This window comes from Aptenodytes patagonicus, chromosome 12 (genome assembly GCF_965638725.1).
Source record: "Aptenodytes patagonicus chromosome 12, bAptPat1.pri.cur, whole genome shotgun sequence".
NCBI classification, from domain to species: Eukaryota; Metazoa; Chordata; class Aves; order Sphenisciformes; family Spheniscidae; genus Aptenodytes; species Aptenodytes patagonicus.
In genome coordinates this window covers 235,058-262,991 of record NC_134960.1, presented here as the reverse complement: position 1 = coordinate 262,991, position 27,934 = coordinate 235,058, and the positions used below count along the sequence as shown (strand labels likewise).

The following is a 27,934-nucleotide window of genomic DNA, read 5'->3' as shown; positions in this document are numbered from 1 at the left end:
AGAGTGACTTGTGATTTTTAGGATGTATTGAAAAAGATACTTTCATTCTTTATAGGTGCCAAACCTGTAGTGTTGTAGACTCAGTTACCTTTTATTGTCAGCAGATGTTAAGAGGCATGCCAGGGATCTGTAGCCAGGAATTTCTGTTTGAAGTAAAGCATATCTTTTCCTCATCTGTGATACATATTGTGCCCCCCTTTAAAAGGAAAACTGCAGTCACTTGATTCTTACTGAAACATATGCGTTTGTTGGAGGCAGTGGGAATGATTTTAATGAGGCAAGGACACAATAATTTTGGACTTCCAAATTCAAGGCTTATCTCTGGCATCATCTTGCTTATGACCTCGGGCAAGAAATGTGTTCCCACTTGTCGCACATGAAACAACTTATCTAACACAGTAACTAAGCTCACTGCTGGAGAAAGACTATATGAATGCCCTTTGTAAATACTATGTTAGACCATGTGAAGGGATCTAAAGCTATGTCAGAGTTCTAGAAGCCATGTCTGAAGTACCTGACAGTGAGTGATGTCTGTAAAAGTTGTTAAGATTGCTTTGTAAGAGATTGTGTCTAACTCTGTTCTTTAAATTTCTTTCCCATAATGCCTCTAGCAGTGGGAGACAAGGAGCGTAGCTTCTATTAAATGTGAAGGAAGGCAGGAGACGTCTAGAGTTGCAAGATAAATTTTATTAGTGAGATTTGGCATTATTTTACACTTTAAAAAATAATCTACATTACAACAGTTGGAAAGTTTCCTCCTTGTATATGCTTGCTGAGAGCTTGATGTTAAGACTGTCGGGATAGAGAATTTTTATTAGATTATTTTTGTATTTAGACCAAAGGTACTTACGGGATGTTGTATTCCAGTTTCTGGGGAATAGAAGCTGAGGGGTTTTTGTAAATTGCCCTGTAGTATGGTTAGTAAGAACTGTTCTGAAGGGGTTTAGGTAACTGTGCCAGTCTTTGAACATCGGTGATGCTAACTGAACTGATACCAATATTGGCATGACAGTTCTAGTAGTAGTTATACTTGTATGCTTGTATGCTGTGTAGCTGAATAACTGTGATATTTGGAGCTCAGGTGTTACAAAAGTCTAAGTGAAAATGGGTTTGTACTCATAGCAGTGTGAGTACCTGTGAATGCAGGTGTTTTTAGAGGTGAATTTTGTTTGCAGTTATTGATGAACAAGCCTAAGAGGCAGCCGTGTATATAAGGGTGCATATGTACATGCAAAAGGGATATAGGACACTTGGAGAAAAACCCAAACTGACATGTTTTGCTTTAATTTCAGTCTACAGCAGGATTTGTCTGAGTGTCAAGCATTTTCCTATGTAATCCAGAACATGACAGGAGGCTGCAATTGCAATCAATAACCTTCTTAGTAGGGGTAAGGGGCTAATGGTCCACAGTGCCCTGAATATGAACAACAAAATGCTAATACCTTTTTCCATATCAACCTGTCTTAGAGCACTAAAGTGGGGAAAGAGGAAAGATCACAGTGCAGATGACTGGAAGATGAATGTAGTACACTGTGTGTGCGGTACAGACGGCTCAGGGAAATCTACTCCATGATTCTCGCAAATATCTCACTGATTTGTGGAATATTGGAAAGAACACCACTTTCTTCTTCTCTGTCACTCTCCACTAAATTCTGGAGATGACAGACTGTATTACACTACAGTCAAGAGTCTTGACACGTTTCTAGTCCCGCCATGTGGAGGATGGTCTAATGTAGATATTAGAATATGGTAACATGGACTCTGTTTTCATTAAAGAATGGTAGCAAACATGTGGAAACAGTGCTGTCTCTTGATCCAAATAGCCATATTTCAGTAGGTAATTGGAAATACCAGCATTTGTACTCTTCTTTACTAAAAAGACATGATATTTGTTCCTACTGCATGGAAATAAGATGTTGCTTCTCTGTGTGACAGAGGAGATGGTTCTGCTCCATGCAGTGACTTCCTTGCCCTACCTGCCCAGGAAGTAAAGAGAAGGCTGGAATTTGAAATGGAACTATTACCACTGCAGAAGGACAATTACTCTGATACACGTGACAATGTAAGATTCTGTAATAAGAAGGTGTCTGACAGTGACTGGGAACCACAGCATATTACCTAGCTGGTGCTTCCCTGGCAACAGATAAAGCACAGGGTAAAAAGAAATACCCACCTGTTCTGCATCTATTCAGGATTGTAATATTGTTTGGCTGTGTATAATATTGTTCAGATCTGTTGCATCTCATAGGATGAGCAAGGGGCACTATATGTGTGCACGGAGGAGCTGCTTTAAGCTGAGTTTCTAGCTATCCTGAAAGCTTAGGCTGGCTGATGAGGCAACTCTTGCACATAATTGATTGTGGACTATTAACCTATGCTCAGAAATCAATACTCACTTAACACCACATTTTAACAGCCAAATGCAGTACAAAATAACAGCAGTTACACAGTGCACACATTTACACTCAGAATAAACAGGTCATGAAATAGACCTTGGCAGAGCAGGAGGAGATTGGGCAGGCAGCGTGGAAGGGGACAATGACAACTTGAATATGTGGAGAGGTACAAGGTAGTTGCAGCTCCCAGAGATTTTTGCAACTGAATGTCCCAGGGGTTTTATTGTCAATACAACTTCAATGAGCTATATGCATTCTCTAAGTATTATTAAGAAGGTTCGTCCTGAGGCCAGGCAAGGTCATCCTTTGCTAGGTAAGACTAAATTTACTGGGGTTAAGCACAGATATCCATCTTAACCCACGAAACCCAAGTCTGTTGCTAGCTGTGATAATGGATGATATATATATGTTGCAAGGGGCAAAACAGAAAGGAGCAAGAATATAAACTGTAGTATAGTGTCCTTGATCTAGGGTGGTATTTTTCATATACTTAAAAGATGGTATTTTTCATATACTTAAAAGAATGGATTTGAAAAGGGAACTGAAAATAATCCAGAACTGGTGTTTACCAAGGGCTTTATATGTATGTTTATTGAGCTTTACTTGCAACCCACCCTGGAGCGTGGACTTCTAGTCTTTAAGATGGTATGCTGTACTCTGTGCCTTGATAGGCTTGAGGAGTGGACCCACGTGAACCTCATGAAGTTCAACAAGGCCAAGTGCAAGGTCCTACACCTGGGTTGGGACAATCCCTGATATCAATACAGGCTGGGGGATGAATGGATCGAGCGCAGCCCTGCAGAAAAGGACTTAGGGATACAGGTGGATGAAAAATTGGACATGAGCCAGTAATGTGCACTTGCAGCACAGAGGGCCGTATCGTATCCTGGGCCACATAAAAAGAAGCGTGGCCAGCAGGTCGAGAGAGGTGATTTCCCCGCTTCTACTCTACCCTACTTGGAGTCCTGTGTCCAGCTCTGGGGTGCTGGGAGACTTTTTACCAAGGCCTGCCCCCTATCACAAGGGGCAACAGATTTAAACTGAAAGAGGGTGGGTTTAGATTGGACATAGGGAAGAAATTTTTTATCATGAGTGTGGTGAGATACTGGAACAGGTTGCCCAGAGAAGTTGTGGATGCCCCCTCCCTGGAAGTGCTCAAGGCCAGGTGGGATGGAGCTTTGAGCAACCTGATCTAGTGAAAGATGTCCCTGCCCATAGCAGACGGGTTGGACTAGATGATCTTTAAAAGTGCTTTCCAACCCAAATGGTTCTATGATTGTATGCCTGAGGAAGAGCTCCAGAAGGTGGGGTGGTAGGACACACTGTGTCAGGTCCCTCCCTGCAGTCAGAAACCAAACCCTGCACAAGTTCTGACAGAACTCAGACCTTTGTTTTAAAATATTGTGGTGGAATATTAGCCTGACTGTTACTCAAAATGCTAACATGGCAGAAGCAATGGTGGGCACTGTATCTGCAGAGCTCAGGGCAAACTGATTGGGGAAAGTGGGGTGCAAGTTGGGGGGAGGTTTTCAGTGACTGCCGTTCTGGGTTAAGGCTGTTCCATTCCTCTTTTCTGGAAGCCTTCTGTTTCCCAAAGCTAAATCAGTATTGGGAGGTGCCTGGATATGGAATAAGATTAATAATATGGGAAGGAAAGATGCCATTTATGCCAAGTTAACGTGGGCTCAGCAACAGGGGCAGGAACAGAGCCAGAGACGGCCAAGAAATAGCAGCTCCAGAATATACAGCAGAGGCCATAGGCATACTACTGTGTTCGGAGATGTCTTGCTGTGTCTTCCCTTCAGCCACCTAGGAAATGAAAAGGAGGAATGAATCCCAGTTAGACACATTCATGCTCAAATGTCTGGCTGCAGAGCCTCCAGTTCTGAGCACTAATGTGAGACTATAGGAAACTCCTGTGGCCAGGCCTCCTATTTCTGCTTGTCTGTGGAAGGAATAGTTCAAGGTAAAGTGGTCCAGGGTTCTGCATGCATGTGGCATCCCTTGCTTTCATGTCCAAAATCACACACTTCCAGATCCAAGGTTTTTCAACTACTGTCTCTAGACGACTTGACTCACTGCTTTGTGAAGGCAACAAAGCAATGCATACCTGGGACATTTCTGAAGCAAGAGATGTGCTGGCACTGTCTCCTTGGAAGCTTAGGGAAGATGAATAAAATAAGTCTTCCTGTCTTTCTAGAGCTGTCTGCTTCGGGTGCATTTGAGACCAAATGGTATTTTCTGCAAACAGAAGTAAAGCAAGAGTCTTATTGTGCTTTTCTTGTGCACACCTTGGAGTCTAGTGAACAGAAGGCTAAGGAAGCTATTTTAGGAAATGCACTCACAGGCTGTGTGGCTTTGATTTAGAAAATACGTATTCTCTGTTCAGTGAATGCTCTGTTAGTTTGCGGGTTTACTTGTGAGGTTGAGCAGACTGCAAAGCCAATTTGCACTGTATTTGAGGACCTTTGGGTCCCTCTGGGACTTTCCCAGCTGTCTATTTTGTAAGGGGCAGATATGCAGTATCTTAGATGAGATGTTTAGGTTGTAGGTGTATCTATAGTGCTGGGTGTAAGGCTTTTCTATACAGCAGGAGGTAGGTTTAAATATTAATCATTTATCTAATGATGTTGGTTTCTTTTATATCCTTTGGAAGCTTTTACAAACATAAAATATTTAAATCTTACTAAGGTCTGTTGCCAAAATGCTAGGGAGATAAAAGAACTACAGACTTAGGATTACATAGTTGCATGTAACAGGATTTTTGTAACTGCTATGCTGCTGAATCTAATAACAGGGGCTGTGTCAGGAGCTGCTTATCTCGACCAAGGAAGTGAGGGCCAAAGGCAAGCATAGGGAAGGAGGCAGGGAGGGAAACTCAAACCCCATAATCCTGGTGCACTGATGTGGTTACTCAGCAGCCTATGGATACAGCATGTCTGACCTCCCCTGGTGAGATGATTGTTTTTTTTTTCCCAACCCCTTCATTTGAATGCTGTTTGGAAATAGCTTCATGGTGTTTGAGATGAACAGAAGTGTTGCCAAAAGATACAGAAACACTTCTGAGAGCAGATCCAGGCTGGTCCCATAGGTTGGATAGGAGATCATGGAGACAACTGCAGAAGACGACAGAACTATATGCAAGAGCAATGCAACGTAGGATCTTGAAATCAACAGGATTTGAATTTCCCTGTGCTGAGCTGTTTCTCTGATTCTGTGATATGATTGATGCTTACCAAGGCATTTGTTGCTCTCAAACATGCCGAGTATCTGGTCACACTTCTCCTTCTGGTTGCCGCTGCTCTCACACGTACACCACAGAGACACCTCCACAGTGGAGTTACTGACATAGTTGGGTGTCATGGGCGTGCCTGTCCCAAATCCCCAGAAACTGGAATCAGGATTTACTTCACCAAACAAAAGAAGCATCATGAGTCCTGTTACACTAAAGGATACGCTGCCCTGGAGGCAGAAGCCTTCCATTGTGATATGCATGTTACGCAGGAGAGGTTAGGAGCCCTTGCAAGGTGATCCAGGCCTGGTGAATACGTGAAGTCTGCTGGGCTGTCAGAAAGTGTGGAGATTGCTACCCCTGACTCAGGCAATCTGATGGTGAAGTATACTGATAACTGAAGCTGGTGCAAGCATTAGATTAAGGATGTGAAGAATCTGCAGGGACTCAGCTGCAGTACTGGCATATGGCAGCAAAAGGCACTCTTACTTCTTATGTAGCTGGCAACACTGTGTGACCAAATGCCTTTTGCCAAACGAATGCTGCACACCTGTAGTGTGCCATTCAGCCAGAGTTCATTTAGCACAAAAACAGCAAAGACATCTGGAAAACCAGAAAGTATAGTCTAGATTTACAGCTTCTGAGATATTGCTGCTCTTTACAGCTCCTCTTTTGAGCCACTCTGAAAAAGTATTAGCAGGTTGGCAGTGAATGCCTAAAATCAAAAATAACCTTCATTCTAACAACTGGTAGTGCCATGTTCTGGCTGGCTCTGAGAAGATAGTGTATACAACACTAACAAGCCATCAGGAGTCTAAAAGTCAGGCAGTGAGGGAATGTCATGTTTAATCACTGCTGTGATGGGATGTAAATCCTGCAACAGGAATGACTTAGCTCATACAGGCCCAGAGAGCCCTGTTGGTCAGGCATTTAGAGCACTTTGCACCAGCTGATGATGCAAACAGGTGTTCAAAAATCTCAGGGAAGTGCTGCTGATGTGACAGCAGAGGATGGCACAAAGTAGAGCAATAAATGCCATGGAAGAGCTCTCTCTGAGCTGCATTTACCTCGGAAGTGAGAGGGAGCACTAGCATCAATTAGGCTAAGGCATATTCATTGGTACACTGAGCACTATCACTTGCAGGAGAGCAAGATGGTCCTTCACAGCATCAGAGTGTGCCTGCAAGTTTGTGGCCTGAAAGCATCCAGCCTGTATGTTCCTGTGGATATCACTTACCAATCATTCCCATGTAAGCCTGCAGGCACGCAGCATGGTTGTGCTGGGAGCAACCATCTGGAGACATGTCTGCAGGTTGACAATTTTGTTGGAAGTCAGCCAGTCGGGATCTGTAGGGAGGAAAATGAGACTATCAGTGTCTATGCTGTTCTCTTCTCTTGGCTAATGTCTGTTGCTGCCAGACCTACTTGCAGATATGGTCTTCTAAGCAGGAGTCCAGAAGCCAGAGGCAATTTGGTTTGGTGTTATACTGGAAGGAACAATCGGGAACAATAGTTTTCCGGCGGCGTTCTCCACAAAGTTCATCTTGACATGGACAGAATAGGATCCTTTTGGTGAAATCCTCAGGGACTTTCTCAAAGAAATTCCTTAGCCCTCTGTGGCATTTGCGACGGTCACACATGTCCTCACTTCCTGCTCCCTTGGTGCAGATAGAGGCATAGTCTGTGCGCAGACGAACACACTTCTTGCTCAGATTACAGACATGAGTTGCTTTCAGGCATGGATTTGTTGCATCTCCTGCTAACTGTGAGCCTATAAAACCAAAAGAGACCCAGAAACAATGAAGCAACTGTCCAGAAGAGATTCTGTGTGGAAATACGGGTAGTCCTTACTTGATGGTCAGATTGGGAACGTCAAAAAGAACAAAGCAAATTAGTCCTGCTATGTGCCTGTAGTATGACATTGCAGTTATACTAGTTAGAAAATTGTATTTTTTTATTGGTTCATGTTAGAGTGTTTGTTTCAGAGAATGCATCATTGTGGGTTATTCCCTGTTTCATGGGCCTGGATCTGTGACTATATTTACACTTGGTAGGGGGGACAAATTTAGGCAAGTATCCAGAGCAGGCGTTCCTCTGATTAAAGGGGCTGCTACCCCAAATTGTTCTCCTTGATAATTTTCAGCCCCTGAAAAGATAAGAAAGGGCAGCATTATATCATACAACCATTACAATCCTTACCTGATAACAGAGCTGCCAGTTTATTGTAATCTGTCTTCCAGTGTTCTTCATTTGCTGGATTCTCATAGGGAGAAGTCTCCAAATTGAAATAACCTAGGCAAGATACAAGATATTTTATGCAGTGGGAGAAATGCTCTGTGACCAGCTTCTTTTTTTTTTTTTTTAATTGATTTTTTTTTTTTTTTCCTTATTTGTGCCTGGCTGTTTCCTCAGGCTGGAGTTCAGAGATGCTCTGTCTTGCTTAAAACCAAATGCCAAGAATGGTTCTGCTGGAGATGCAAAGGTATTACTGTGTAAAAACAGCATTACATCTTGTCATCAGATTTCCTCTGGCTGGAATTTGGTCTATGTTATCATTTGCTTTTTTTCAGCCTCAGTACTAGAGAGGAGATGTGCAACACAGGAGGTCTTTAGTGGGAGGCCAAGTAGAAGCATCTCACTAAAGCTGGAAAGAAGCCGCATGCTCAAGGATGCCATTACAGTGTGTGTCATAATCACACATCCATTTTCAGTGATGGACAGACGTCACCATTTTGAGGTGATTTTCACAGCAGTCTCCCAGCACTAAATCTAACTGCCTCAGAGTAGCTACCTTTGTCTCTTAGGGTCCCTGGTGTATCTGAAGGGCCAGTCCCAGATCAGATCAGTTTTCTCTGCTTATCAAACAGAGCAGTAATGAATTCTCTTCGCTAGGAGATGTGGTTCCAAAGTGATACCTGCAGTGTTGGGAAGTGGCCTTTCACAGTTGTTTTCAGATGGGGGTCAGGGGTGAGCCTTACTAGTACTCTGTAAATTCATATTATTTCATCTCACCATCTGTCACGCTGGAGTGAACGGTCCAGAAAACACGTAAGCAGTGCTCCTGTCTCTTCATGCGCCGGTGACACTTGCAGTGCAGCAAAGAGCTGTTTCCGAGGTCTAGCTCTGCATTCAGACATCTGACCCTGCTATCATGATCCAGTGGAAGGAAGCGAGTCTTTGCCAGGGCACAGTTTTCCAGGATCCTGTAGGTGGCATTGCAGGTAGAGTCCGAGAGGCACAGCTGTTCTGCTGCTATGCAATCACTCCTTGGCAGAGCCAGTAGGTCTCCTGGTCAAGTAGGGAAAAGATTGTTAGGATCACAATCATGATGAATGCCATACAAGCACCTTGTCATTGTTCTGTAGGCATCCTATATTCAGTAAGGACTCCTCTCAAGAGGCAGAACTGGTTGGGGTCTTTCATATGGAGTAGTAAGGAACAAGAGCTGTCTCCATTTAGAAACAAAAGGATGAGTATTAATGTATGAAAGAGGGAACAAAAGGTTAGAGAAAAAACTCAAAAATAATTTTGTTTAATAAAACCTTTTTTTATCACCCTTAACTCTTTCAACTTGGCCAGGATCAGGGATGGCTCTGTATTTTATGGAGTAGTAAATCCCTGTGGAAACCTTGGGGTTGCTGAGGCCTGCTTTGAAGAAGCTCTTCTATATGGGTAATGAAAACCGGAGTGCAATAAGCACATAGTAACACCATACTGTGTGCTGTGAGTCAGTGCTGCTGCCATTGCTCAAGTATATACTGGTCATTAAGAGATGTACTGAGAAAGCCATTTGTAGGGTGTAAAAACAACTACTTTACTGAGCTTGGAAACTTAAGAATGTGTATTTTTTGCATAATAGAATAAATCCTTAACATAAGATCCAAGTAGCTTCATATAGAAGTGCTGATAATGCAATCAAAGTATGTAGAACCCAGTCCCTGAAATCCCTGCCAAAAATGCTGGGATGCAAGCTTGGCCTTCCGGCTTTCATCTGTTGGTTGATAGTGAACTCTGACTATATCTCTCTGTGTGTGTGTGTATATTTGCATAACGCATTCATTGATTATATATATACACACACGCGTGCGTGTGCACCACCTTATGTGGAAGTATTAAATATCTCAATTTAACAATATAATCTTTAAAACTAGACTTTTTCAGCTTTCTAATTTTTTTATATAGACTGTTGTCTCCTAAGGGTAATACTGGGGTGATACCTAGCATTATGTTGTCACGGGTAGGTGAATTCAGTCTGTAATCTTTCTTCACTTCTGTAGTATATGAATCTGTGTTTACAGTACAAGTACAATGAAGACCTGGACAAGACTGTTTGCTAATAATTTATATATAGGCTAGTATGTTTCTTCCTGTCAGGACAATATTGCTTGGCTGGTTTTAGGAAATAGTCGACTGTGCTGAGCCTTACATCTACATTTAATGTTCTTTGGGTACATGATCTTACCTATCATTCTTCTGTTCAGCAGGTGCAGTAGTACTATTTCAGTCTGCCTTCACTACAGATTAGAAAAAAATCTTGGTACAGCTCATATTATCTGGTATACCGTCTTCACCATCTAATTTGTTTTCTCACTTCCTTCACTTTTGCTGGCTTCATCAGTTGATTTGCTGTAAACAGAATGCTGCATAATTCTATGCTAGTCTGCTTCTCAAACTTTCTACTTTTCCTACAGCCCAGTAATACTATCTAGGTGTCTGTCTCACTTGTACAAATTTCTTTGCTTTTCTAGCAACTTATTGTACTTTGTTGTTCATCTGGCTGTTACATAGAGACTGTATGACTGCGTAAGCTCCCTGAAAAACAAATGTCTCATCAGAAATGCTTTGTACCCAGCACAGTGGGTTTTGGTTAGGCATTACACCTAGGCACAACCTTAATGCACATTCTGAGTGTGATTACATCCTGTAAGGTTGCAATCAGTGCAAATTCCCAATAGCAAATTGGTCCATTCTCTCCAGTAGCTTTTGGAACCCTAAACTGAGCGAACTGATCTACCCCACAAGGCCAAAGTACCATCTCCCCCAGCATCCCATCTCCAACAGTGGCTTGCAGCAGCTGTTGTAGGAAGTTCATAAAAGGACAGGATGCACTTTCCTAGCCTTAAGAATTCTGCTCAGCAAGCACCTGAGGGTGAAGCGATGTTTTTAAGACTTTAAAGTGATATAGTAATGGCCAGGGTAGAGCACAGCTGGGAGTAAGTGGATGGACTGTGTTTCTACCACAGCCCTGTACCAGACGCTTCAGGTGAGGCTGCTGTAAACCTCATTTAAAACAGTCCTCCTCTACAGACATCATTTAATAGCTATGCATTGTCTTAAGCCCTAATACTTGACATGTTTCATTTTTTAAAACCTTGTCTTAGTATTCCAGATAGTAATGTGAAAGAATGAGAAACTTAATTCTTTCCTAGACCTATAGTCTAGGTTGCAGTTCATGTTAGAGGCATGTGTATGGGAGTCCCTTCTGTAGTTTAAAAAAAAAAAAGTTAAAAGGTAATAATCAATTCACAGACTATGATTATTTATACCTTAGAAAAAAGGGATATGTAATACAATATCCCTTTATTCTCCCTTTTCACTCCACGTGAATACATAATATATGTATTATTTTGATGCCCCTGGTGCACCATGCTATTGAAAGAGAGGATGATTGCAGAAGGGAAACCTTTCCTTTATTAAGCACAGTTATCAAAGAAGCGTTAGTATTTGGACATGGAAAATTGTGGGGAATCTATTGTAATCATGTGGCTGCAAGCGATACTGAGCCCATTTTTATAGCAGTCACTGTGATATTTAGCAGCTGCAGCTTTTTCTGAGTGTAAAGCACTGACATCCCATAGCCAGGGTCTAGGGATGAGCAGTTTTGTAATTTCTGTATTTCTAGTCACATCAGCCATGAAGACTGCACAAGAGATGAATTGGAAAGAGGAATAATTTCTGTCCTCGGCTTTTGTGAGTTGGCAGTAGTAGAAGGCAGAGTAGAACAAACAGCTGCGTATCTGCAGGAGCTCCTTGGATTGGTCTTTGCAAACTGAGCCTCATCTCAGAAAACCATCAGCCTGAAGCATTTCAGAGGGGGCATGCAGGGAGGGCAGGTATCAAGAAAAGCTCTCGGCAAAGTCAGTGTGAGAGAGGTACAGCGAGGATCTGTTACGGCAGGTCCAGCTAGGGCAGATGCTCGCTTTGTGCCTTTCCTGCCGCGTCGCGGGATGAGCTCCCGGTACCTGCCCCTCTCTGCTGCGAGTGGGGGGAGCGCGGCGTCCTCCGTCACCTCCGCAAGCCTTGCCTCGAGGACAGTCGTCCCCCCTCCCCAGAGCGTCCCTCCGGCTTGGTCACGGCCACAGCTGCAGTTCACGTTTCGGGTCAAAGAAGCGGCACGCCTTTCCCGGTTTGAAAAGCGGGTTCTTCCCCGCCGCGAGCGCCCGGGGCGGCAGCCGGAGCCGGTGGCCGGGGAAGGGAGAGACGGGCAGCGGCCGGGAGCCCCGGGCTCGGGAGGCGCCGTGGGCGCCCCCAGCGCCGGGGGAGCGCCGTCCGTCCGAACGTGAGCAGCGAGGGTCGCCGGCCCGCGACCCTGGCGCCGCCTCCGCCGCCCGCAGCCGCCCCGCGGCGGGCACGGGAGGCGAGTGGGCCCTCGGAGCGGCCGCGCGGATCCCGCTCGCCGCCCGCCGGGAAAGGGACGGGGGACGCGCCGCCCTGCCCCGCCGCGCTCCACAGCCCGCCCCGAGCCCGACGCCCGCCCCGTCCGACGCCCCGCGCTCCGGGCGCTGTTACCGGCTCGGGAGAGGAGCAGCCCCAGGAGCAGGGCGAGCCCCATGCTGGAGCCCGGCGCCGACGATCGGTCGCTCCGAGCACGGGGGCCGCACCTCACATGCTGCGCGCAGCCCGCCGGCGTGTGAGCGGCCGCCGCCCCGCCCCGGCTCGGCACGGTCTGCCCGGCCTGGCCCCCACCGGCCCGCCCCGTCGAGGCGCGGACGGCGAGCGCCGCCCCGCGGCCCGGCCCGCCCCCGGGACCCGGCTCGGGGCGGGGGCGCCGCGCGCCCACCGCTCCGCGCCGCCGCCCGCGGGGGTCGCGGCTACGCTCAGAGCCGCGGCGAGGGCGTGCGGCCCTCGGGCCGGTGGCGGGATGGGGGTAGGGCTGCGGGGCGGGCGGAGCCGCGGGGCAGCACGCTGCGGCTGTCCCCAGAGCGTCCAGGGGACCCGCTGGGCCCCGCGGTGCAGGCGGTGTGGGGACGCGCTTCTCAGGCAAGATTTGCAAGGACGTTTCAAACGGGGCGCTTTTGAAAGCGGTCGTGGAAGGCTCTTGTTTGTTGGTTGATTCATGGTGCCTCCTAGGACTGAGGGCAAAGCTGCAATTGCTCAGTGAGGAGCACCCACAGATCCTTTTTGATGACAGAAAGTAAGTCTTAAACAGAGGGGGTGTTCCTCCGGGGGGACAGATGCTGGCCGGCTTTTGAATAAATTCCCGTGGTGCCTCTCTGGTCTGCAGGAGGGACGAGTGAGCTTCGGGCTCCTTCCTTTTGGCTTTGTTGTGAAGGGTCTTACCTCAGTATCTTACCTGTTGCTGGCTCTGCCTTGATTGAGCTATTTGTCTGTATCCACGCTAAGGCTGGCATTTCTGAGAGTCTAGTCGGCATTTAGGCAGCTGCACTTCTTTTTGAACAGATCCTTCTTTTTAGTTTGCATCCTAAGGTCAAATTAACCAATGCGAAAAAGTAACAGTCCAACATGTGGATGTCAAACATTAGTATATGAAAATGAGGCAAACCTTTTGTAGGTTGATTGTTTGCACAAGTAGAGAGACCTACCCCATCTTCCCGAAAAGCCCAAAGAAAGGGTAGTAATTGTGCAAACACATTAAATATTCACAATACAAGTCAGTGGTGCCCTCCTTTTCTTGGGTTTTGAAAAAGATCAGTCCTTCTGCTTACCACAGGGAGCTGCTGTGAGAGAATTCTTCTGGATGTGAACAAGTTGTCCACAAACACTGGAGGCTCTTACTTCATGCTGAAGGAGGAGAGAAAAATCATTCTCACCATGGCTCAAAGCCTAATCAAAGTCTAGTAGTTGGAGGAGCTTAAGGAAAATGGTGGATGGGACGGAGCCTTTTTAACTTTGACGTGAATTGTTTGCAGTTACCATTCAGGAGGAGGAAACAGAGCAGTTAGACTGAAGAAAATCTAGGACCAAAGAGGTTTACTTACAATGATGATGTGAAAAAACAAGAAGTGGGTTGGTCCTGTGAAATTATGTTTTTGTGAGAAATTATAAGAATAAACAAGTGGATCTGAAAGTTTTTAATCATGATCCAAATTACAGCTGTGGCACAGTAGAGACCTGTTTGGATGATTACTATGGCTGGAATATTAATACAGTATTGTGCAACTTGTGAGGAATAACAGGCAGGAGAAGCAGCAGAGATGTTGCCCTCTTTGTCATGGATTCGTATACTTGCTTTGAGACTGTAGGAGGATCTTTTCTAAGCAATTTGAGTGATCGTTAAAAGGGAAGAAAACTGGGCACTACCATTTATGTTCCAGGATGCCTTGCCAAAGAGAATCATCCAGTTCACAGCAGTGGGAGATTATAGCTGCCCAGGCATCCCTCATTACAGGAGTACCGGTGGTACAGGAAGTTTGTGGAACGTGTTACTGACTTTCTTGGTACAGAAGATGATGACAACCACAGGAGGGGAAGCTCTGCTAGACCTGGTTATAGCTAACAGGTATAGCTTTTTGAGAATATGAATGTAAAGGGCAATTTGGATGGTAGTGGTTGTCAGTCTCTGATCCTTAGTCTGTTGTTTATATTTTGCTGTTTTTACGCTTCTCTTAAGCAAAGACAGATTTCAGTAAACTCAGTGAATTGATAGCAAACATCTCACAGGAGAAAAGCCTGGAGAAAACAGTGTGTGTGCCTTGAGAAAGGAAAGAATATAAACAATCTTAACTTCAAGCTCTAGGAAAATTCTGGAACACATAATCTGTTAGCGTGTGAAAAATAACAGGCTTGCTATTTGTCTCCCAGATGGATTTGTCAAGGACCAATACAATTTCTTCTACAACAGGATAACAACTTTTGTGGGGAGGGAAGAAAAAGAAGAGATCATATATACCGGGGATCTTTAAGAACAGCTCTAGACAGGTCAGTCCAGCTTGGTACAAGAGAATAGTTTAGAGGATCTTTCAAGTTCCTTTCTAGACTGGTTTTCTGATTCTGTGATTATAAATCTTCACCCAGAGCCCACTGAAATGATTCATTAACTCAGCTTTGAATTATGCTCTGCAGCAGATAAAAAAGGAAAGGGAAAATTCTTCCTTCCATGTTAAATGAATGCTGTAGTAGTGTTTTCAGGTTGCCTTGGCAAGTGGACAAGTAGAGGAACCCTAACTTAATGTCTGGTGAAGGGTTGGCCAATTCACTACACTTCATTAGTCAGCGCAGCCTATGACTGCAGTGGAATGGTCCCTTTCTCAATTTTTGCATGCTTATGTGTATCTTTGCCTGGGACGCATGACACACAAGATTATTTGGTTATTCCCCCCCCCCTGCACACATGCCGAGCAGCACTGTAACCTCATTACAGGTCTCAGAGAGTTGGATAATTACCAGTCTCTCACGGCCAGAGCTTTCATCACTCTTTCCATTTGAAATTGTATAGGCCAACCCTGACCTATGGGGGTCATCGACCAGTGTAATGTATAATATCTCAGGAATCAGTTTCTCTAATTCCGTGCAAGGTCCAGGCCTTTGACCTTCTCAAACAGCTGCAGAAACAGTGATCAACTCTGATCTGATTTCTTCAGCTTTTAGCACCAGTTCCATGGTTTATGCTATCTTTGTTGCTCTTTGCAGGTTCGCATAGGTCCTGGCTGATTTTGGGTTAGTGATGTCAGCAGGTCCTGTGATGAAATAGCTATGTAACTAAGGCTCATAGTAAGTAAATTCTTGTCAGATCTTTGCCAGTATTTTGTTTTACCCAAAATTGAAGTGTTAACCTTGTGCATCAAGGTTGCATGGGGATTAAACACATGCAAAAATTGGACAGCTTTCATCACTCTTTCCATTTGAAATTGTATAGGCCAACCCTGACCTATGGGGGTCATCGACCAGTGTAATGTATAATATCTCAGGAATCAGTTTCTCTAATTCCTTTCCTTCTTGTCCTGGCAGATTTGTCCATAGCATCTTGTCAACACCTACAGCAGTAAGCACCATGCTATTCATAAGGCTAAGCAGTGCCTGGGCAGTATATCATCACTTAAATACTTGAACACACTCACTTAAACACAAGCTCGTGAGAACTGTTACCATTTACACATGGGACCTTGAGGCACAGAGTTGCTCAAACTCATCAAGGAAGCCAATCTGCATGCAAATTCTTTGAGTCCAGAGCTATGCAGTCACATCCATGTGGTCACGCTCTTTTCCTAGCGTCTAAAGAGAGTTTGCTCCTCAGCAACTGGTTGGAAGGTGTCATCCCTGCACATGTATGAGTGATGGGCTGTCACTTCAAAAGAGCTGAGGGAAACATTCAGTAAAGACGTCCGTCATGGTCAAGTAGGCAATCAGTTACCTTACAGAACCAGAGCCAATGTTATTACAGAGCTGCAGTTCCTTTCTACTGAATCCCATGAAGATACGACTTGTGCTCTGACAGCGGAGTGAATCATCTTCCTCTGCTTTTATTCTCTGAGGTAAATGCTGCTCTGCCTGATGTGCATTGAGACTGAAGATGATGGGTGTATGCAAGGTGATCAGGCATCAGGTTTGCATTGCCTGTTTCATCCTTATTTTGTCCTCATGGAGGTTGTGTGGTTTTGACTGTTATACTGAGAATCATCAGCCAAAGAGAGCAACTGCTTTTACAGCAGTCATAGGAACTCTCTCTCTGTCCCGGTACACTACAGGCAGCATGACCAGTATAGCTTTGTACATTTCCTCCCCTCACTGATGCCCCCCCCCCCCCCCCCCCCCCCCCCCCCCAATACTGCCTTTCTTTGCTTTTCATTTTTGTTTTATCATTAATGAGTCTGGATCCTCTGGTCCTTGCAGTGCAGATTACAATCCAACTGCCTCTAATGGAAAACATTAGCACCAAACCTCATGTTCTTGAAATTCATTGGAGCCATTGCAGTTCATCTTCTTCATATTGCTTTCAGGCTATGAAGGACTTGATACAGTGCATGAAAAGTTTTTCCTCTAACACATTAAGAACTCATTCAGCAGGTTTAGACACATGGCAGACCACATCTATGTTATGTCTTATCATAGACTGCGTGTGAGGTGCACGCAGGATCCTCTGTGGAACAAGGATTCCATTCACCATGCTGGTGCTCTTTCCTCATTAGTTGTTCCTCTCTTTGGTGGCAGGAAGGTCCCTACAGTATCTGCAGGAGGATAGTTTCAGTTTCCTCTTCTGTTCAAATCAACAGTAATGGACAGTCCTTTCCATTAGTGGGGATCCCTTTTGAACAAACCAAGAGCACAAATCATTAGTTTCCCTCTTAAATGACTGCATATCGCTATATTAAAGCAAGTAGCAGTTCCAGTGATGTGCTAGGCATTTCTTCTCTACATCTGCAACTACCACAGCCAGTGAAGAGTGGGTTTGACCAAGCAAGTATTTTGTTTGCAGTATGTGCTGAGTTACTTAGTTGTACCTTATTTCGTGTAGTGCTAATCTTACGAAGATCATAGCACACTGGTGCTTCAGGATTTGATCACCACAACCCTTCTTGAGTCAAAACCAGAGCATATTACTGCGCAATGCAGAAGATGCTGAGGCTCTGACAGCTGAGCCTGGGTCATTTGTAAGGAGTACTATCGGAGTACTACTGCAGGAGGCAGCACAGAGGAGGGCTGTGCAAACACTTCTCTGCCTGGGCTAATATTTACAGCGCCACACTCTGCTCTTTACAGGGCTAGAGACAGACAGCAGACACTCACAGCTCATATTAACACCTGTATGCTACAGAAATATTAACCTAATGCAAACAGCCCAGCAGAATTTAATGTCTATATTCATAGAAAACCAAATAAAACCCTCTTCATTTCCTAGCATGAGTGCTAGTGCCCTAAACAGCTCTGGCTGCTCATTGCCAAAGAAGGTTCAGGGGTTTGACATCCAAAGCAGCTACCCATAGTTTTCTGCTTCAGTACCTGTGGTATTTGGCCACTTCTGGCTCAGATACAGTTTTATTCCTTTGTTCCTATGAATAAAGCATTCAAAGCTGCTCTTGTATTTTAGCCTCAGTGTGGTTCACAGCAGGAAGATCAGAGATACTTAGGTGTTTGTCTGAATAGGTACAAAGTTATATAGCTTAATGGATAGACTATATCTTTGGTGAGAATAACTGTCTGTAAGTCATCCTACAGGAAAAAGGAACTAGCAAATTTATGATGATGATAATTTAGGGTGAGCAATTGACATGCTGAACAGCAGAGCTTCAATCCAGAGGGACTCTGAGAAATGAGAGGGCTGGGTCAGCAGGCACCTTGTGAAGTTTAGGAAGCAGAGTGGAGTTCTATAACAGGGCACAGTTACCCCATGCATCTGTTCGGGGAGGGGACTGACTGGCTGAGGAGCAGCCCCACTGAAAGGACCTGGACGTTGCCATGGATACCAGTAAGCTCTGATCCTGAAGAAGACAACCCACGCACCACACTGTATTAGGAAGAACATGGCCAGAGACTGAAGGAAGTTACTCCTGTCTACTTAGCACTGGTGTGGCTACATCTGGACTGCTGTGTGCAGTTCCCTACCCCTGAAGTTCAAGAGGGATGTGGAGGAACTAGAGAGAGTCCAGTGGAGGGCTACCAAGATGGTAGCATGCGACCTACAAAGAGGTTAATAGAGCTGGGCTTGTTTGTTTGGCAAAGAGGAGTTTCAGAGGCAATCTATTATCAGCCTACAGCTGCTTGAGCGTGAGTTGCAAAGGCAACAAACCCAAACTCATATTGGCAATGGCAGGTGATATAAGAAGTGATGATGGCCACAATTTGTAGCTTGCGTTGTTCAGGCTGGATACTATGAAAAACTTTTTCACTAAGAAGTTGGTGCAGTGCTAGAACAGGTTATCCAGAGACATGTTGGAGTCTGTATCCAAACTTGTAGAAAAAGCCACAGCCAACTTGCTCTTGTGTTGGTGGTAGCACTGCCTAGCACATGGATTTTGGATTAGAGACTCTAAGTCCCTTCCCACCAACTAGTGAAGGCAATGGTTAGTGTGCACATGCTTGGATGACAGATTCAGAAGCAATCCAAGTCATGAGCAGCTCAGAAGAAAAATTATTTGTAAAAGGAAAGCCAAAATATTTCTTCAAGAGAAGAAAGGAGGAGCTCCTTAGAACAGCACTGCTCTACTACCTTAAGTGTAATTTTTTTCAGAGACGAGAACATAGAAAAAGTAAGTAGCTTTAATAATGCATTACACTAGATTTTGATTCAAAGACATTTAAGGGATGCAGTGTGAGCCCCTTGTTCTGATCCTGGTATATCCATGATGCATATTGTCAGAGCAGCTACTTGCTCTCTCCTTGTCTCAAGTGAAGCTAAATTAGCATGCAGGACAGTGGATCTGGCAGTGGCAAGACAGACCCAGGCCTTCAGGGGTGGCAGCTGTTCAGGGGCATGTACTATATTGAACATGATGACAGAAAAATAATGGCACTGAAAACGAGATTTTTACTGTTCCTGTAGGTTGGCAAGGTACTTAAGCAGGTATGGGAGCAATCAAGTTACAGAACATAGATTATTTCCCCTTGATTCAGTAGCAGCCCTACAGCTGCTTTCCACAGTGGAATGGACTGGGTTTCCACTCATTCAAGCCATGAGACAGAGGACTCTAAGGCACATTAGGCAGCAAAGATCAGTGGTCCCACCCTGCTTCCACCTTCACTACCTTTCAGTGCTGTGGAAGACAGAACCGGAGGCAGCAGGCTCTGGCTGCTTGCAGTAGGTTTTCATTTTAATCACTCCTGTACATTTTCTCCTCTTTGCTTGTAAAAGAGATGGGCACATGGCAGGGCAGCAGCGCAGGGGCTGTTTACTTTACATCTTATCAGCAGCATTAGGTGCTTTAGAGACTACCAGGAAAGACCCAGGTACGAGCCACTCCCACATGGCAGGACTTTGGACCACAACAGGGAGCTGCTGTGTCCAGATGGATGAGGCTTTCTCTACTAGTTCTGCCCCTGGCAACAAGGTTTCTAGGATTTCCAATTTCTTTGTCTGTCCTCAGAAAAACCCGCTCTTCCCTCCTATCCCTCCTGTTCTTTTTAAGCATCCAACAAAGTACTTGCCTTAAGAGCTATCAGCAAGATACTGTTGGCAGTCCGGGAGAATACCTCACTGTTCTCAGAGAGGTTTTAACTGAGATTTTTATGTAGAGGTGAAGGTCAGTCAGCATAAATGTAAAGGGAGATTCAATGTGCCGTACGCAATGTGCTCCAGAACACTAAGACTGTTTGGCTAATAGGTGAGAAGGTAAGGCTTGCCTCTGAGATTTTGCATCCAAGCCAAATGGGTAAAGCTGTCCAATTTTTTTTTTTTTAGTAGCAGTATATAGACACTGTTGTGTTGGGGTTTTTTTATTTTAACTAACCCATGCTGAAGGGAAGCTGTGCCAACAGCTGAGGCACCATCGCAGGTATGCTTATGCACCCCTTTTACCCCAGCAATCTAGATAATTTGTAATAAAATGGAGGATGTTCTAGCTAGATCCCCAGGGCCCTGCTCAGTGGTATATCACATGGTTGGGGAGGCAGGATGGTTGGGAGTAATACAAAGGAATACAGCACCATCTCTTCTTGATGAACACACATACACAGGGGCTACCGTACTGGAGTCTGTAGCCCACCTAATGCCCTGGGATGAAAAAAAAAATCCCCTCATGCAGGTCTAAGAAGGCTCAGGAACATTAGATACTCTGCAGGGCTCTGCAGTTTCTGTTTGTGCCATCTCTCGGGAGAGACCTGTCCTAATCCCCTTTCCCTAGGAGTCAGATGTGCTGGAAAAGCAGTGGGCTGCACCAGGTTGTGGCCGCGGTCCCTGGTGGTGCTTCAGGAGTGCCACCTGGTGGGTCCCGTCCTCACGCCATGCCCAGGAGCCCTGGAGGGAGGCCCGCTGGCTGCACGGCAGGGGTGCACTGTCGGTCACCTCAGCCCTTATAGACAAGCATGCACAGAACCGTGTCTAGAAAACACTGCTAGGGACAGTGCTGTGTTTACGTGTACCATCTCCAGAGGACGTGCAGAAAAGGTGACACTTTTCCTAGCAAGCATGATCCTCAGTTTTTCTTGCTCTCGGGTTTTGTTAGGTAAGAGCTGATAAATGAATATGGACACATCTTCTGAGAATCATAGCCTTCAAAAGTATTACCTCATAGGTCAGGAGAAAGTTAAAACATACGTGGCTGGTAGATTGCAACTCATTTTACTCTGGCACCTAATAGAATTCTAACAGAAAAGCGGTATTTTCTTTTTTAACTCTACTATCATCACCCCCATTTCATGCCTTTTCTAATTGTCAGGAGCTCTGCATTGACAGGTAACTTAGCTGTAAAGCAGAACATACAAGCTCATTGTGTATGATGATTAACTCTCAGTTAGCATCAGTATTTCTTTACCTTGATAATTTTCTTTCTTATTACATACAACCTCAGAACCCATGCCAAACCATTGGAGTGGCAGAAAGCAGCAGGATAGAGTTCATCCTAGTCCTGGTCTGTCTCTGAAAACAGCCACCCTCAACTGCTCCATAGGAGGCCATAATAACATCCAAAAGGGAGAATTTGAGTAGCCTTCCCTTATAGATAGCTGTCTGCTAACCTCATCTGTTGGCTGGTACTATATAAATATATGTAAACCTATCAGATTTTCAGACTCGTCATCCCCACCTAGAGTCTAAACGGAGATACCGGCAATTCAATTACACTGAGCCAGTACTCAAGAAAAAATTGTAGTTGTAGTTTAATAGCTGCAGCTTGGGAAGACCATGGCTGATGTGTCAATAAGGACTTAACAGACATGCGATAGAGAAGTTACCCTTCTCCAGTTCTCACTGTTGATCTTTGTGGAAGCATGAAGACTTACTTGCTGGAGACTTATTTGCTGGGTGTACCTGATCCTGGCTGGTGATGGGCTGATAAATCATCATTTTAGGTATCTTAGCACCTGCATGTTTCGCTTTCTTAACACTGAATTGCCACAGGGAAGAAGGTCCAGTGCTCAAACACCTTGGTCTGCTCCAACTCTTTATTTTACCAGTCAGAAGTGACAACTACCAACAAAATCCACAGCAATGTTTAGTACTAAAGAAAAACATGGAGACTCCTGTCTGAAGCAGGAGGGGCGAGAGCTCAACCAATGACATACTCTGCCTTGCAGTCTTTAGGCAAGACAGCCTAAAAGCTGGCTTAGTCTTTAGCGAACAAAGCCTGTTCTTTCCCTAGGCAGCTATGGTACTCTTTTATTTGTGGCTTTATGCTCAGCCAGTGTCTTGCAGAGGCAGTGTCAAGACTTTTTAAACAGACCTCCTAATTTGTCCTAGCAGTCTCAGCAGAACAAGGGAGGTTCCCTTTTTCTTTCACCATCACAGTCTAGCTGTCTTCAGGGAGCTGAACTTTGCTCTGGAAGACACAACTCTCTTACTCAGCTTCTATGCCAGATATTGCTTTGGTGCTCATAGTTTCACGAGGCAAGTGATCTGGTCCTGCTTCCTTTGCTCCATAGTCCATGACTTGCTCTTGGTGCGGAATTTCAGCAGCTCTACTTTGAAGTCCTGATGGTGCATTGGAAAATAGCTCTGAGGTTCAGAGAGTTCCTGGTAAATGGAGGGAAAATGCATAATGTTGAGTGGTTAGTATTGGGAGATGCTGGGCAGACAAAAGTAGATAGTTTATCCCAGGAGCCAGTATGTTCTCAGTGTGGCACAATCATTGTTTATCCATGCCAGCACCTACAGGTGAGACAGAAGCACAGTCCACTGGCTGAAACAAATTAGGAGTCAGGCAATCCATGAGTATCTTTAGCTACGTCAGCTCCTATGGGGAGAAAACAATCCTAGCTTTACATAAAAAATTATCAGCTTTCACAGACTATTTGGGAGGAAGGTCTTGGGAGTTCTGCAGAACTGCCTGTTATGATATTAGTTCTCATGAGCTCAGTAATGGCCAAAACCAAAACTAAAACCTAATCAAATACGAAGAATAAGCAACAGAACAGAGAAGAACATTATACAACTATATAAAGTCCTTATAGGTCCCCTATCTCAAGGAATATAACAGAGATGGAAGAGAGACAGAGAACGGTGGCAAGGCTGATCAAAGTATGAAATGGCTTCCTAGCAAGGAAGAGTTGAATACACTGAGATTCTTCAGTCAAGAAGAAATGACTTGAGGAGGATCTGACACAGGTCTGTGAAACCCTGAGTGCCTCGGAGAGCATTAAATGGAAAACTACACAGTCGCTCAATACAATACTGTAGGCACCAAAAGAAAACAGGTGTCAGGTTCAGAACACGAGATATGATGAAGCTTCCCAAGTCTATTATGGGGCAGTATGAATGTCACAAATTTACATAGATTTGAAAAAAATTAAGATGGAAACATTTATAGAAGAAGATGCTACCAAGGGCTATTACATACACAGATGCCACAAGTTGCTAAATGATGGAGAATTCTCTGGGGAAATACAAGTCCACGTTTGCCACCTTTTATACTCTTCCGTAACAGATAGGAACTGGCTAGACAGCTATACTGTGCCAGAGTATTCTGATGGTATTTTCTCTAAACCCTGCATCTTGCCCAGAGGTCTTCCTGTAACCTTGTGCTCAAGAAAAAATTCTTTATAGCCTCCCTTCAGGACATACAGCTCAGGATAATGTAGTGCAGGGTACTCATTCATGGCACGATCTTCTTCCTTAAGACAGCGGCACCTTTTAATGCCAAGAAAAGAGCAGTCAGTTAGGGAAGGAATAACACTGTGGCATGAACCATTGTCCTTGCAAAAGGTACTCTCTTTCTTCCCACTCCCAGAAATAGTCAAGGTTAGGATTCACATCTTGGGAACCCTCTCAGAGGAGAATTCACGGTGGAACACAAGGATCAGGCCCTTCTGTGGCATGGAAGGGAGGTGAGGCTTCTTCAGGAAAAAGACCTGGCCCAGAGCAGAACAAGTCACAAAAGGGCACCACACTGGGACACCAGCACTGTCAACCCTGCAGTGGGATTATGCATGCCCCTCCTACAGAGTCCTGTCAGATTTGAGGTAAAATAGCTGCCCCTGCCATGATAATGGGTGGATGCCCAAAGATGTGAATCCAAACAACTGGCTTTACAAATAAAAGTTATTGCCTCAAATCTTTGGTGCTGCCCTGGCAGCCCAGAGGGCAAACCGCATCCTGGGGTGCATCAAACACAGCAAAACCAGCCGGTCAAGAGAGGGGATTATCCTGCTGTATTCAGCACTGGTGCGGCCTCACCTGGAGTACTGTGTGCAGTGCTGGGCCCCACCATTTGAGAAGGATGTGAAGGTCCTCGAATGCGTCCAGAGGAGAGCAACAAAGCTGGTGACAGGGCTGGAAGGCATGTCCTCTGAGGAGCGGCTGAGGACTCTGGGTTTGTCTAGTTTGGAGAAAAGGAGGCTGAGGGGCGACCTCATTGCTCTCCACAGCTTCCTGAGGAGGGGACGTGGAGAGGGAGGTGCTGTTCTCTTCTCCCTGGGATCCAGTGACAGGACGCGTGGGAATGGTTCAAAGCTGCATCAGGGGATGTTCAGACTTGACATCAGGAAGCATTTCTTTACTGAGAGGGTGGTCAAACACTGGAACAGGCTTCCTAGAGAGGTGGTTGATGCCCCATGCCTGTCAGTGTTTAAGAGGCATTTGGACAGTGCCCTTAATACCATGCTTTAACTTTTGGTCAGCCCTGAAGTGGTCAGGCAGTTAGACTAGATGATCGTTGTAGGTCCCTTCCAACTGAACTATCTTATCCTATCCTATCCTATCCTATCCATCAGCAGAGCTCACGGGCAACTGCCCTGATCAAGGGTAACCTGTGGGTGTTTGTGTCCGTGGCTGATGTGGGGATTATATTCAAGTAAGAGAGCAGAATATACATGTAAAGTCATGTATCCATGAAGGGTGTTCTACATGTCTTGGTCAATTGCATTTCTCCAGACAGAAAAGAGCTACATCTTCCATCTGCTATACATTGTCCCGCTACTTCCTGTAAATAACAGCGACCAAAGCTGTCCAGGAAAAAGCAGAGCAGAACAGCAGAAATGCTCTCTAGTGCATATGGGCTTATGGTAATCTGGAAAATCAGCCCCACAATAACTGGGCAATGCATACTTCCCCACTGATCAAGTCACATCACAAACGGTAAGCTACTCTGACCCTGCTCACCTCCATCCCTTCTTGTTTATCAGGGAACAGCTCTGCAAAACCACTCAGGCTGCCTGATATTCTCTGTGCACGAGATCCTGTGACAGCAATCAAGCTGCCCAGATCTTTCATGTCAGACTCCAAGCTCTTTGTGTCCTTCCAGGGAAATAAAGTCGTTATGTACGTTCCTATAGCACTACTCAACTTTCACACTTGCTCTGCTGTTGCTGAGCAAAAACAATTACAAACACTGAAGCTTTCTTAGCATGGCTGAGTACGTTTATCCTGTTGAGCATTTCCTATGGTTGATCCAGAGCAGAATTCACTACCTGTTCCATCACCAAACCACACTACGTAGATGTACATGCATGTAGATAGACATCTCAACAGTTTCCAGTTCCCTACTAGAAACTTCTTCAGTCAAATAGCAGACAGTACCCTGTTCTCTACTCAAAGAGAGGCCAGACTTACCTCACCCAGGCTTGGGCTACTGTGATACTACTGCCCCAGCACCTGCCATTAAGTCACTAGCTACCAAAAGACTGAAGTGTGAACTCACAAACGGAGAAGTGAGGTGGGTCAGAAGGTCTGTGCCTTTCTTCCAAAACAGCAGGGCCTCAGGTACATGCCAACCCAAGTGCCTAAACCAACTACCCTCCTGGAAAAAATGAGAAAGGAAGGGCTGTAGCACTTCAGTGGCACTGAAAGCCAGCAACACCCCTTCACAATGGCAGTAAGAAGGCACAGATCCCTGCATAAGGGAAGCACGTTCCCAAATAGGGAATTGCAAACCCCAAAGATTTGCCACATTCCAGGTTCTGGTTCCTTTACTGAGCAGAATTTCAAGCTACTGCTAAATGCCCACTGTTCTCTTTTCCTACATGAAAGAAAACTCACCATTTGGAGGCTATCAATCTCCCTGCTGTCTTGTTGCACAGTGTCTTGGAAACTTGGTGTTGAGCACAGCACCTGTGTCTAAAATAGACAAGAAACATTCACTGTGAATCCTGACAACAGCAGCCAACAGTCTACTATGTTCAGACTCTGCGCGCACACTGCCCTCCTTTTGGTTGTATCCTCGCAGGTAATACAGTAGCCCATCTTCCAGTAATGAGGAACTGCTTACCAGGAAAGATCTCACATGCTGCTTCTGTGACACTCTGCAAGGAGGAAAACTGCCAGTCAGGTATCAACAGGTGCCTGCATGCAGTAGGAAATTTCATTTCACCTATTTATGTGCAGTGCTAGTCCGAACTAGGGTAAATGCAATTTCTGTGTTCCATTCAAATCTTGGTCTTTCCCCTGAAGCTACTATAAAAGCAGTGCTTTCTTTTACAAAATGTAAGCCAGTTGTCTAAGAGGTGTCTTGGGTCTCTTAAAAAGCAACAGCAGTGTTTCACCTGAGAGACATACAGCGGGAATTATTTCTAGCTAGTGCGGGGCCAGAAAGATGTACATGTCAATGACTAAAACCCAACTCAAACCAGCTGTCTACTCGGAAGAGTAAGTTTGGAAGGATTGCCCACTACCATATGTTACAGAGTCCGCCCAAAAGGCCATGTACTTGCAACAAATGTTTACAAAAGCATAGAGGAAGCAGAGCTCAGAGAGTGAACCGTCCTGAGGTGCACACGCCTTTGCAAGTCATAATCTGCGTAGTGAAAAAACGTCCCCCTGCCACAAAAAGCGGGGGAGAGGAAACCCAGCTGCCTCACCAGGCTCAGACGTAATTATACGGAAGAGGGCAGTGTTGTCATTTCCCACATTAAATTTCACGCTCTCGAAACCAACCGATCTCATCAGCACACTGGACTGGAGGTTGTGCGAAAGGGCTACAGCCGAGCTGCCTCTGCGGCGGGGAAGCCCTAAGGCAGGAGCCAGGGCAGCAGCCCGGGGCCCGTCGCTCCCGCGGCGCCTCTCCCCGCAACCCCGACTTACGAGCCGTCCCGGCCTCCCGGAGAGTCTGCCGGTAGAGAGGGGACACGTCAGCCGGCGGCCGGGGGACAGCGGCCCGTGCGCGGGGACGCGCCGCCGGGCTCCGCGCTTACCGCCGCCAGGGGCCGCGGCGACACCGGCGGCGGACGACGCGGTGGCGCTGAGGCCCGGCCGCTGCAGGCGTGCGTGGGGGAGGCCCGCCGAGGCACGGCGGCGACAGCGCGGCCCCGCCGCGGCCCGGGGCCGGCCCGCTCGCCCGCCCCCGGCCCCCAGCTCTCGTCCGGGCACGGTGCTGAGGCGGCGGAAGCCGCGCGCCAGGTCGGCGAGGGGCGCGCAGAGCGGCTGGGGGCTGCCGGCTGCCGGGCAGCGAGCGGCCAGTCTCCCGCGGCAGGCTCAGCAGCGGGCGCGCAGACCGAGGCGAGAGCCGCGGGCGCCCCGGCCATGCCATGCCATGCCCCGCCGCCGCCTCCCCTATCCCTACACCTACCGCTATCAGTACCCCAACCCCATCCCGATCCCATCTCCACCTCTGCCGCCCCGCCGCGCTCCAACGTAAACGGGGGCAGAGACGCTAACGCGTCGTCCGGCGCCGACCAACCGCGGCCGCCGCCGCCAGAGGGCGCTCGGGGCGGCCGAGGGGCACGGTCGGAGAGACGCGTTCCGCGTGGGTCGCGACCACGTGACTCAAAAGACAGTGAGCCCCTCGGCGGCCGTTACTCTCGTGGGCGGGGCGGGGCGCTTACCGGAAGGCTCGGCGTACTCAGCGAGCCAATCACCGCCTTAGAGTGGAGGGCGTGGCCTGCGGCGTGCAAAGTGTGACTGCTCGCAAGTGAGGCGTCAGGCGTGAAGGGGAGAGGAGGGCCCGGCCCGGCCCGGCCCGGCCCTCGCCTCGCCTCGCCTCCACCCGATGGGTGCTAGAGCTGTTGTAAGAGCCAGAGGGTTCCTGATCGCCGAGGGGAACAACTGTGG

General features: G+C 46.3%; 1 protein-coding gene and 1 long non-coding RNA gene across 2 annotated transcripts; both read right to left on the bottom strand.

Annotated features, from left to right (window-relative positions):
* Positions 1 to 667: 667 nt before the first annotated feature.
* LOC143166130 (GDNF family receptor alpha-4-like) lies at positions 668 to 12,510 on the bottom strand. The gene is made up of 8 exons (XM_076350232.1): positions 12,418 to 12,510; positions 8,641 to 8,916; positions 7,828 to 7,920; positions 7,054 to 7,399; positions 6,866 to 6,975; positions 5,633 to 5,767; positions 4,507 to 4,637; positions 668 to 4,205 (listed from the first exon to the last, which is right to left on the bottom strand). Exons 1-8 carry the CDS (start codon positions 12,458 to 12,460, stop codon positions 4,071 to 4,073), a joined length of 1,269 nt encoding a protein of 422 aa, XP_076206347.1. The 5' UTR covers positions 12,461 to 12,510; the 3' UTR covers positions 668 to 4,070.
* A 9,376-nt stretch (positions 12,511 to 21,886) lies between these two features.
* LOC143165866 (uncharacterized) lies at positions 21,887 to 27,571 on the bottom strand. The gene is made up of 3 exons (XR_012996330.1): positions 27,493 to 27,571; positions 25,928 to 26,005; positions 21,887 to 22,468 (listed from the first exon to the last, which is right to left on the bottom strand). It is a non-coding gene; the product is annotated as an uncharacterized LOC143165866 (long non-coding RNA).
* Between the last annotated feature and the right edge of the window lie 363 nt (positions 27,572 to 27,934).